This window comes from Microtus oregoni, unplaced genomic scaffold (assembly GCF_018167655.1).
Source record: "Microtus oregoni isolate MIOR12 unplaced genomic scaffold, Mior012 000033F_ref0000390, whole genome shotgun sequence".
In the NCBI taxonomy this organism is placed as follows: domain Eukaryota; kingdom Metazoa; phylum Chordata; class Mammalia; order Rodentia; family Cricetidae; genus Microtus; species Microtus oregoni.
The window spans coordinates 24904488-24916768 of record NW_024543092.1 but is presented as its reverse complement, the minus strand read 5'-3'; the positions used below and the strand labels follow the sequence as shown (position 1 = coordinate 24916768).

At 45.5% G+C, this 12281-nt stretch overlaps 1 protein-coding gene across 5 annotated transcripts in view; it reads right to left on the bottom strand.

Moving 5' to 3' along the window:
• The window catches only part of Fam120b (family with sequence similarity 120B), a 71656-nt gene that overhangs the window by 36834 nt on the left and 22541 nt on the right, over positions 1 to 12281 (bottom strand). For 2 of the 5 annotated variants that reach the window (XM_041679960.1, XM_041679964.1), the window contains exon 2: positions 2926 to 4335. In XM_041679960.1, coding sequence (XP_041535894.1) covers positions 2926 to 4335 — 1410 coding nt within the window. Of the gene's footprint in view, positions 1 to 2925; positions 4336 to 8524; positions 8931 to 12281 lie in introns of those variants that run through there. The other 3 variants (XM_041679963.1, XM_041679962.1, XM_041679961.1) reach the window with 3 other exon arrangements.

Genomic DNA, 12281 nt, shown 5'->3' with positions numbered 1-12281 from the left:
GTGCTCTTAACCACTGAGCCATTTCTCCAGCCCCTCATGATCACTTTTGAACCCAAGTTCTTTTTCATATTTTTTCTTTGCACTGAAAACATAAATTCAAATCTCGACATCAGATCTTTATGTATTTTTCTTGGTCAGAGTTTAGATCTAAGGCCTTACTAAGTGTATGCTGCTCTACTGCTGAGCTACACCTCATCTGATATCAGACCTTTGGATCGCAGAGCTGCTGCTAACTGCCTAATGGCAGGGTATTTCAACATTAGTTCTTAAACCAGGGTGAGAAACCCCCAAATCAAAAGCATGATGGAGCTGCTTCTCCAGCCGACATTCCGGATTCTAGCCCATTCGCCCAAGGGTTTCTTACCTGAGATTTTGCAGTAGTGAGTTCAAATTCATTCTTTAGAGTATATAACCAGGGTTTCAAAAGCAAACATCCAATCCCATCACATATCATGTAAAAGTGTACAATACTACTTCACCAGGTACCGAAACCAAGCACTAAGTGTTTACCTAATGAATGAGGTTCCTTGTGTGGGAGCTTGGAGGGAGGCAGAAGGGCCCTCACAAACTGATCCTGAGATACAGAGAACACATACAGGACACAGACAGCGGCAATGAAAGACAGAGGCTGAGAAGGGACAAACTAGACAGAAGAGAGCTGAGTGGCTGCAGAATCTGTAACCAAGCCACTGTGACCTCCCTCCGGGACACCTCAAATGGCACACATGAGACCAGGAGGAGCAGCTAATGGGGTACTATTCACTTCTGTGCTCCTGGACCTCCTGACTACAGTTCATCTCCCAACTGTGCAGCAAAGATGGATGTGAACCTGAGCTTGAGGTCAGATCCAGTGGCTCCATCCTGGCCTCATGATGTCATGGGCCTTGGGCACCTCTGCCCTCAGGTCAGAAGGGATCCAAGAGCCTCCATCTCCACAGACCCGAGTGAATGTGAGCACTGCTTTCAACAAACAAGAACCCTTATGGACCGAGAAATCTGAGGAGAATCTTTACAGCTATATGCATTAGAAGTAGCATTTTACATCCAATCTTCATAATAAACCCAAGTGAGGTTAAGCAAGGTCAGACTTACCTTCCCCAGTGCTGACCAGGGCCAACCTTCCTGCCACACCACATCCAATTACTCCTCTCCAGATGGCCCGCACTTAGCTGAAGGTCCCCCTCCACCCTTTCTAGGAAGCACTAGCAATACTTTCAAGTGCAAGCAAGCATCTTGTTTTCTTAAAGTCTCCACATTTATTGGTCCTATGATTCTCTTAACTGATGTGAGAGGCTACAGTTTGCTGGAATTATTGTAACTTGCTGTTAGTTCACCTACCACAAGCCCTGCAACAGAAAAGGTTTTTTTAAAAGGAGGAGACAGACTTGTAGCAGGAATGAAGAAAGTTATTTACCTGACCAATATTTAAAGAAAAGCTATTAAAAGACAGCATGTGAGGTGTAACCTGCTTCAGGACTACCAGTACACAAGAAAGACAATGACCACAGATTCTGAAGCACACAGACCAGCGGGTCTTTAACAGAAGCTGTAACAAGAGAGATTGGTAAGCATTAACTGGGAGGGAGGTTTGTGGTAGCTGGCCACGGGAGACAATGTGATGACCAGGTAACAAAGAAGGAGGAGAACCAGTGCGGCACAAGGTGGGACAGGCAGAAGCAAGACACCACTATTTCTTGGCTACAAGTTTTTTGTTACAAGATAATAAAGAATTAAAGAAAACACAAGATAAGGGGCTTTATTTCTTCACACAGCATGACAAATGAACCACAAAGGGCAAAAGTCTGCTCAGGGGGATTTCTTGACAATTAAGATAGCAATTTCCACAAGCGATAGCTGGAACTAGGAAAAGGAAGCTGGAAGAAGTGGATACTGCACACACTGAAAACTCATTTAACAGATTTAACAAGACCTAGAAAGACTGGTTATGAAAAGTGAGAAAGCCAAACATGGTGGTGTGTGACTTTAATCCTAGAGCCTGGAAGACAGAGGCAGGTGGATTTCTGTGAGTTCAAAGCCAGCCTGGTCTACACAGTTAGTTCCAGGACAGCCAGGGCTATTCAGTGGGACCCTGTCTCAAAGTGAGACAGAATTCCTAGATCTGGAGCTTGATGGTGGTAGTACAATGTAGTACTCGAAGCTGTGGATAAAATCATCCTTGGTTCTCAGCGTGCAATCTTTGGACATTCTTGTGGACATCCACCTTATTAGTACAACCGAGTAACAGGACGGGAGATGTCGCTCGAGGGTGAGCACAAGCTTAGGAAGAGGGAAGCCATGATGGTGGAGGGGATGACTAGAAAAGTACCTATTTTACAGGGCTGTTTTAAAAGTCAACCGAGCAAAGATAAACCCTGTGCCTAGCGCGGACCTTGCATAGATTGAATAGTGACTGTCCACCAAAGAGAACTCTTCAAAGCCTACAGAATGTTAACCTGGAATCAGCCCAGACTCCTGGCATTAACTACTTTTACTGTATGATCACACTCTACCTTTTCCAAGTTTCCCTCCCCCCAAGCCCTAGGCTCTTGCCTGGATAGTTTACCAGTATGACTCAAAGTGAAACTTCCTTAATCACTACATCTGTAGGGTTCTCAAAACCCCACATTTGATCTATTCAAAGCAAATGTCGTTCTCCTGAAGGCCTGACTCCACTGGGAAACCTCTTTATACCTTAACCCACAGCATCCCTCCTTAGAATTCCAACAGCTCTTTCCCAGCAGATCTAAGAGACAATATGACTTCGTGTATATAGTGACATCCTCCTAACTAGACTCAAGGTTTCTCGTCTGGATCTTCCTACAGTCCTCTGCAGATAATCAATAAACTCTCATGGGCAAACCCATTGGTAGGTAAACTTTCAAATAGGACACTGCAGCTGAAGGTGGGGGAAGCCTGTCCACGTACCTTTAAGATTTCAGAGTCAGAATCCATGGTTACTTGTTTTATTTCAGGCTCCATATCCATGGCATCTTCTTGTTTAACTTCAGGGGGTGTACACACAAGCACTTCTGAATTATATTCAGCCCCTGTTTCTGAAGGTAATTTTTGCTTGACCTCTGGGTATGTATATATGGAAACTTCTTGTTTGGATTCAGGATCTGTGCACATGGAAGCTTCTTGGTTGGATTCGGGATCTGTACACATGGAAGCTTCTTGTTTGGATTCAGGTTCTGTGCACATGGAAGCTTCTTGGTTGGATTCGGGATCTGTACACATGGGAACTTCTTGCATGGACTCAGGATTAGTACGCGCGGGAACTTCTTGTTTGGATTCAGGATCTAAACACATAGGAACTTCTTGCTTAGATTCAGGGTTCACCACTTGCTTCTCTGTTATTATGCCTTTGGATTTTTGAACTAACCATGGAGATGTTTGCCCTGGCAAGAGATATGCTGCTACCCCTTTATAAAAAAGAGCTTTGTTTGGCCCCAAGGGTAAAATGTCTTCTATCTTTTTCTCACCCTGATACAAGCGAAGAACTCTAGAGATATAGTCTGAGACGGCTAAGATAATATTTCCCTTTTTGCCAGCATTCTCTTTCACAGAAGCATAGGAGGACAGGCACTTGTATCGAAAGCTTTCGAACATGCCCTCCGGGGTGATGTCGTTGCCGAGCAGACAGGCTAGCAGAGGGAGGTCCGCCACTTGGAGGCCGAGACTCTCACAGAGTTTCTCACGGCACAGCATGATGGTTTCCAGAGTCTCCAGGCAGAGATCGCCGATTGAAAAGTAGGGACAAGTGTCATAAATTAAGTAATCGGTGTCTTCCCCCAGGATCCCAAGACAGTTGTGCTGGAGACCATAAGAAGCCACCTCATAGTCCGCCTCCTGTAATGAACAGAAAGTTTCCTGGCCCAGTGACTTCAGAGCGAACCGTGTAAATATGGCCAGCCCGGAGGGAATGAAGAACATGTTTCTGCCTGGCTGCTCTCGCTTTGACTTGATATAGTGGAAAATCTTGGATATCTCCCTGTTGTTCTTAAGTCTTCTCTTTACCCATTCATCTCTCTTACCCGGCTCCACCATGCCATCGAAGAAGAATATCAACTTGATGCCGGCAGACGTGAAGGCTGCGACAAAATCTCTCAAAGCAGAGAAGTATTCTCGCCACTGGCCACCACAGATCCAAGACTCCGGTGTGTACCAGTATCGGAGGCAGCACATGGCATCCACCACGATGGTAGGGGTACACCCAGGGTACTTGGTTCGGTGGTTCTCTGCCAGCTCTTGGATATTTACTACCGTACATATATGTGGGCAGGTACTTCCCACAAAACCCTGCAAACCTCTCACCCCCATAATTGGTTTATGAATCTGAAAAAAAAAGGGAAAAAGAAATCCATAATTAGTAACTGTGGCATTATTTCTAGACATGTGACAGTAATCAAAGCAGACACAGACAATATTTAATCTTCTAAAAGAAACAAAGGGAGTTTCTAATTGTAATGTTGTTTCTGGTTTTGTTGTTTGTTTGTTTTGGGGGGTCAGTTCCATATGTGACCTAGCCTACTTGCCAGGAGTCATAAGACAGAAAGGCACTAAGTAAAAGTAAAATTATTACTCAGGGTTTTCTGAAGGATTGGCTTAAGGGGCTGAGCTCCCTTCTAGTTGACCAGGCATGTGGTGGGTCTGTGATCTCACAATGTGTCTGACGGAGGCAGCCGAGAAGGAGGCATGCCTGAGGATATACTTTGGAAATTTCAGGTACGGATACTATCTCTATGCTGGTACACACATTTAACACAGATGTCAAAACATTTCAAACTATGCAGGCAAACCTGTCAAGTACCCTCGATAACGGCGTTCAAAAGAAGCTGCATAAAAATGTATGGTGTTAAATAGTTGCATCATTTGAGATAATGAATATGAAAGAAATGAAATATAGATGCAATGTAGTTTAATGGTCAGAACTCAAAATGTAAGAAAGTACCACCAGAGTAAGATGTATTTACACACGTCCTTATATAAATGAAAGACGTTCTTCAGACAGACAAATCCATCAATAGTAGAAAAAATTCCACAAGAAATCTTGCATCTTAATGGTATATTTTTCCTATTTTTTTGTTTAAACATGGCATCAAGCCACTAAGTCCTTTGATAAAATATTAACAACAACGAATCCTTAATATACAAAAAGCAACACAGAATAATGCATCTTGAAGACCTAGGACAGAGAGACGATCTCATCTTAGTGCACTTACCAGCCAGGCAAAGTTGGGCATACATGTACATGCGCACGCGCGCGCACACACACACACACACACACCAAGGATTTATCCTCACACTGGAATGACAGCATCTGAGCTACAGCAGTAGGGCTACTGAACCCGGTGACAACGATTATCTCCACTATCAGGGTATCTCTTCGACCCCTGGGTCTGGCCCCACATTCAGGAAGGTTGTACTCTCTGCTGTTGTGGCCGTGTTAGTGTAGTTCCAGGTCCACCCACGGAGGTAAACGTCCTGCCACTGAATTACATCTCAACCCCTGACAACTTACGTTCATTTCTGGAAAAGGGTGGTTTTTGCTTTAATATCATCCAGCACAGTATGCAGAAGATAAGGTTTTGTGAAAGAAATATATGCAGACAACAGTCAGAAGAAACAGATAAGCAGCACACAGATTTCACAAACCCTAGACCATTGGTCTGCCCCTAGCTCTGGATGAAGAAGGCCTCTCACAGTTTACTGGGGATGAATAGACAGATCTAAATCTTACCCATTCAGAGACCACATCTCTGTGTAGTGAGAAAATGCCCCTTCTCACCTGCTCTTCACTGGGCGCTAGGACACAAGAGACTCATCCATTAAGACACAAGTAACAGCCACATGGTCCATGGCCAGAATCTATAGAAGCCTTCAGCATCACTCATAACACAGAAAACAACACACGTCAAGACAGAGTGAGAGGAACAACATGAATCTTCCATCCTTTTCTGGACATCCACTGCCAGTAAGAGGGAGTTTTGTTGTTCTTTGTTTGTTTCGAGTGTTTTCTACTAAAGCAGCGAAGACAACAATGAGTTCCTTGAAATATTATCCTTATTTTCCAGGATGCCAGGCCCAGTACACTGCTTTGGTTCTAGTCAATGTTTCTGCTCCTTCCTTAGCCTATGATGGAAAGCCTGCTGTTTAACAGGGCAGGCACCACTTCAGTCCTTCCTAGCTTTCCCACCAGGCATTTCTCACACTGTGTGTCACAGACTACCTGGGGAAAGCGACATCTAACACACGCACACACACACACACACACACACACACATACATACACACATATACATACACATATATACATACATATACACACATACACACACATAGAGATACATACATATATACACATACATACACACATACACACACATACAAACATATACACACATACACAGATATATACATATACACACATACATAGATATATACACATACATACACATACAGACATACAAACATACATACACATATACACATCAACACACATACACAAACATACGCACACATACACAGATATATGCATATACACACATACATACACACATCCACACACACAGATATATACGTATACACACATACATACACAACACACACATACATACACATACACACATCAACACAGACGCACACACTTAGAAAAAGGAATGGGGACCTATGGCATTAGCATACATCTTTTGACATTTAAAGGTTTGTTAACTGCTAAATATTCGTAGAACCCAATTCCTTCCTGAAAGGAAGAGGAAAGACTCAGTAAGCTCCCCAGTCTTACAACATCCACAAGGACCTGTCCCAAAGTTACAAAAGCAGTAACTGCTCAGGGGAAGACACTTTCCAAACAGCCCAGGTGCCTACAAGTTGTGAAGCGAGTTTCACGGATGCAGTTTTCCTGAGTCTTTACTCGTGCTGGACTGGGCTTTTGGTTACAGAGCTGCCTTTGGTCACCCATGTTCTGTAAGGAACCTCAGTAAGTATAGTTCCTTACGCTAGACTTAGCTGGAATCTGTTTTTTGATCTGTTGTCGGCGGCCTACCTGGGGTGGACAGGCATTTGTTTACACTTCTTCAGAAAGTGTCTCACACACAACACACAGATAGTACATTTTAGTATAAAGCATCAGGAAAAAAAGACTGAAAGCTATGGATATTGCTTACATTATTGTTGTTTTTCCTTATTGTTAAAAGCATGCGAGGAGGATCTTAGTTTCCTAAAGAAGTTACTACAGGATGACTGGAGAAAAAAAAAAAAAACAAGCGTAGAAATAAACGGGGGAAATTTTACAGATATATACTGGGAAAGTGTTCTCAGGTACATAAGCGGTAAAAAAATGTGGAGGCGAGGAGAGCCCACTCCTATTTACTAGCCATGGCTCAAAATACAGTCTGAGACACTCTGAGAATCACTACCAATAGGGTGGGCCTTTTGAGACAATGACATCACTGTCTGTCACATCACAACACACTCCATAACGTCTCCCATATGTTAGGACCAATGCCTATCTGAAAAAATAAATGAATCAAACCAAGGGCAGGTGTATAAAGTAAGCAGAAGAACCCACTCACAGTTCACAGATTCCCATAACAGCCAAAAAGAGAAAAGTAGAGAAATAATGTCTGATAATAAAATAAAAAATATTTATACTTGGCATTAAGTTATATAACAACAGCTGATAGCATTATGTGGAATACATTCTTCTTATCAAGGTGGGGTCAACTGAGAAATTAAATTAACCTGATACCTGCAATACAGAAGTTACAATGTTCTACCCAATGACCAACCCCTACCTTCAAAAAAATCAAGCACTGCTTCGAACGCAGAGGAAATGAGGAGGGAAAGAAAAGGACAAGAATGTTTGCAAAGCAGCAAGAAGAGGCAAATTCCAAGTTGTAAGCGGCCTACGGTATACAGTTTAAAGATACTTCTTTTTTTTTAAGAATGCCAATTATGAACAGAGTTATTGCATTCCCAGTGCCTTGAAAGCTGCCATGTAAGCAAAGAGACCCACCCAAATCCTGAATTCGTGAACTTTTCATTATCAGGTCTATAAATATTCCCAGATCCCAGTTTGGAGATAGACAGACTCTCTGAAAACTGAAAACAAATGACCTCAAATGTTATCTATTTATAAGATTTCTCGGGCCAAAGATGTTCACAGATACCAACGTTTGGAAGATTGGCTGAACAGATTTTATTTTTCTTTTAAACTGGGAGGATGGCAAGAGAAATACGCGTCTGTTGGTGGTGCCTTTCAAAAACGGCTAAGGAAAGGGTAGCCAGGCCTCCCACGCTATACTGACGTCAGCCAAGGTCAGGGAATACCCACTAATGGATGGGAGACGGGGAAAACACTGAGGGGCTTCTTGAAGGACGTGGTCGTGGGTAACAGGTCTGAGAGCTTATCTAGAAAAAGCCTAAACCAAAAGGATGACCCCCTCCCTAGAGGAAGGAACGCAACACAGCTGAGGCCCAGCCCCTTCGCCTCGCCACCACCTCGCGCCCACAGCTCCCCTACCGCGGGTTTGCAGGTATCAGCTCCTCCTTCCCCGAGCAGGAGACTCTACCTCGCAGGTCCTTAGCGATCAGCGGCTGGGTTCGGGAAGAGCCTCCTCCCCGCTCCACCTGCAGGAGGGCGGCTGCCTGGCCCCTCCTCCCAGACCGCACCAGCCGGGGGTGCAGGAGCAAACAGGGCCGAGGAGTCAGGGCGAAGGGCGCGGAGGGGCGGGGACTGGATGCTGGGAGGAGCCCCGGGCTGGGGAGGTGCGACAGCCGGGACCGAGGGCCGATTGCCCCAGCACGGCCTACCTAGAGGATCACTGCAGTAGCCGCAGATGCGTCAACGAGATTTCAGATCCGCAGTCTCCTGCATGCTCACTTCCGCTTCCGCAATATGCACTTCCGCCCGCAGATGTGCCTTGCTGGACGAGGTGAAGCTTGAGCTTACGTAACCGGAGTGTGTGTGGGGGTGGGAACGAAAGGGATGTAGTACGCAGGCGCCGGAGAGGGCTGCGAGGTGGGTGGTGCCCAGGGAAGAGGGAAGCGTCAACCCGTTACCCAGCAACCGGGGACTAGCCACGGAGGCCCGCCCACCCCTGGGTAACCCGTCGGCGGGCTGGGTGGGTTTGTCCCAAAGACTGCATCTTAAGGATCCAGTGGTTGCCAGCATCGGCACCCTTGTCCTGCTCCCGCAGTGCATGCAGACTGAAAGACCCTCAGAGTGGTCCTTCCCTCAGGAGGAGACCCCTGAACCCAAGGAACAGTCGAGACCACTGGCTGCAATGGCAAGAGGTTTTTTTTTTTATTGAGAGTACACAGGTACCTGCGGGTGCCAGAGTCTATTTGGAAGACTTGCACTCCCTCAGGCTGGGCAGGGGGTCTTTTATATGGAAATGGGCGGCAGAAGCATGCATGGTTACAGGGATTCCATTGGTCAGTTTAGATGAGGCGATGGGTTCACTTGGGGACAAGCTCCTCGAGGACATGAAGATATGATAATAGCTGACTTGGCTCTATCTAGGGCACATGTAGTTTTTCCCAAAACTGTTCGTTCCCCTCCTAGGCCTGATGTCTGACCATAGATATCCTGTTTGGCAGCCAAGGAGTACCGACTTTACCTTGAATTTATACTTGTTTGTGTGAAAGCCTTGCAAAATGGCATTACAGCAGCTAAGCTGGGGTCTTTCACAGACAGGCCACGGAGAATACTGGCTAGACCACAACCTGTATCTCGTCTAATAGTAGGAGGCTGTGAGGATACTGGTCTGGTCTTGAATTTTCCTGGAAATACCAGTACTGAAGGACAGCACAGCTTGGACACCCGAGCGAGGGCTGAGGGTCCATTAACAGAGTAGTCCCAGGCAATGATGCCCGTCACTTTATTGGGGGAGAGTTTAGGGTGGCCACCCTTGTGGTGTGGGCCACCTTCGGGCTAGCTGGAATAGGCAAAATGTGTCCCTTTGCGTCGGTAGCCACCAGTTGAGAACCCTTGGATCTCAAGGTTACTTTCGCTTTAATAGCTGTTGAGTCAACACACCCAGCTGCATGTGTGTTAGCTTCATGGTGTCCGGGTTTTCAGCTCATGGATGCTTCCTCAGCAGCCAGAGATAGCAACTCAGTGACTTTCGGGACTCCAGCAGCAGCTTGCAGTTTTTCCAGTCTCAGCATTCTGTATTTTTTTTTTTACCTTATGCGCTTTCTGTTCTTCTCTATATCATACTTTCCCAACACTTCCGCCCTTCACAGTCTGAGCTCTCCCTGGTCTCTATGACAGCCCTCTATCTTCTGCAGGGTGCTGTGCCCTGAGCTAGCAGCTCTGGACCCATCTGTTCATGCAACCAACTCAGCCCACCCTACTCATGATAAAAGACTACAAGTAGACCTTAAAACCACTTGGAGTGCCGGGCGGCGGTGGTGGTGCACTCCTTTAATCCCAGGGCTCTGGAGGCAGAGACAGGCGGATCTTTGAGTTTGAAGCCAACCTGGTCTACAAGAGCTAGTTCCAGGACAGGCTCCAAAGCTACAGAGAAACCCTGTCTTGAAAACAAAACAAATGCCTGGAGTTTGACAGCACAGGGCCAGCTTGCAGTAGAGACATCTCCTGTATACTGTCATGAGGTCTGGAGTAACTGAGTAGGGTCATCTAAGGGCCACTTCAAGGTGTCATGTCAAAGCAGAGTTTCCCCAGCCAATGCTACAGCAGAGGCTGTGGTTAATTGCAGTGGTTTCTCTGACTGAAACAAAGTCTCTTTGGAGCATCCACAGCTGACATGAAGTCATCTCTGGACATAGTTGCAGTTGCCAAGATGACAGCCTGAGGAACCTCCAGGAGCAACTGCTTGGTTTATAGTTCCTGCTTGACTGGCAACTCGCAGGTCTCCAGAAATTGTGAGACCCAAGTTGCAATTGCCACCACCCTCACAGTTCTTCATTAGTGGCAACAATATCGATCACAGTTTCCTAAGGTTTTTACCTTATGCGCTTTCTTGGGAGTAGTGGAGACGGTTCAATGAGAGACAATCCCAATTCAGCCTCTACAGGTCTCTCAATCTTGGTTAGTTTCTCAGTATCTTAGCTACTTTTCTACGGCTTCAATAAAACACCATGACTACCATTCCTGGTGCGGAAGTGTGGCACCAGGGCAGCTGAGTTCACATCTCCAACCCCGTGAAGAGGAAATAGTTCAGGTTTTAAACCTCCAAGTCCACTGCTCTCCCCGTGACAGTCACACCTTCCAAACCTACCCGAACTGTTACCAACCGAGAACCAATTATTCAATATTTGAGCCTGTGGGGGACATTCTCATTCAAACCGCTATACTGGGTCTCTGAGGCAATTTCTACTATGACCTGATGGGACTTGTCAGTCTAGAAACCAAACTATCCAGCATGTTTTGGTTAGATTGCCTGTAGGCAACTCTGTAGGGTATTTTCTTGATCAATGATTCCGTGTGGGAGGGACCAGCATGCTAGGGGCAGTGCCATCTCTTGGCAGAATGTCCTAGGTTGTATGATAAAACAATCTGAACAAGTCACAGAAAGCAAGCCAGTAAGCAGCATTCCTCCATGACTTCTGATTCAGTTCTTCCCTTGACTTCCCTCAATGGATGGTGACCCAAGATATATACACTAAATAAATATATGACTTCCCTCTTTTTGGTCATGGTGTTTTATCTTAGTAATGGAAATAATAACTAAGATAGAAATTGGTACAAGGTTCATGGGATATTGCTGCGACAGACCTGACCATGTTTGATGAATGATCGTGGAAGGATTTGGGGACTTTGGACTAGAAGAGACATTGAGTGTTCAGAGCTTACTGAGCTGTTGTGAGAACTTAGAAGTTAATGCTGAGAACGATGTGGATAATGAAACTCTGGCTTTTGAGGTTCGGAGGGAAGTTTGAGAGTCTTTTAAAGGCACTATCAAGGCCATTCCATATTTTGAATTAATAATCTAGGAGCTAGAGAAGAGCACTTGATACTATTTAAAAAAAGGGGGGGGGAACCTAAGTTTGATCCCTGGTACCCACAGGGCAGCTCACAACCATCTATAATTCTAGTCCCAGGAGATCTGCTGTGCACCAGGGAAGCACATACTGAGCATCACTGAGGCAATACCTTCTGGGAAGTGTTCATCCGTGTCAGCTGTGGTCCAGCTGTGGCCAGGTCTGTATCTTGTACTGGCAGCCAAATTTGGTTGTGTTTAAGCATCTTGCAGGTGGTAATGGTTTTGAAAACATGAAGGAGTTATGGGAAACAGCTGAGACTTGGCACT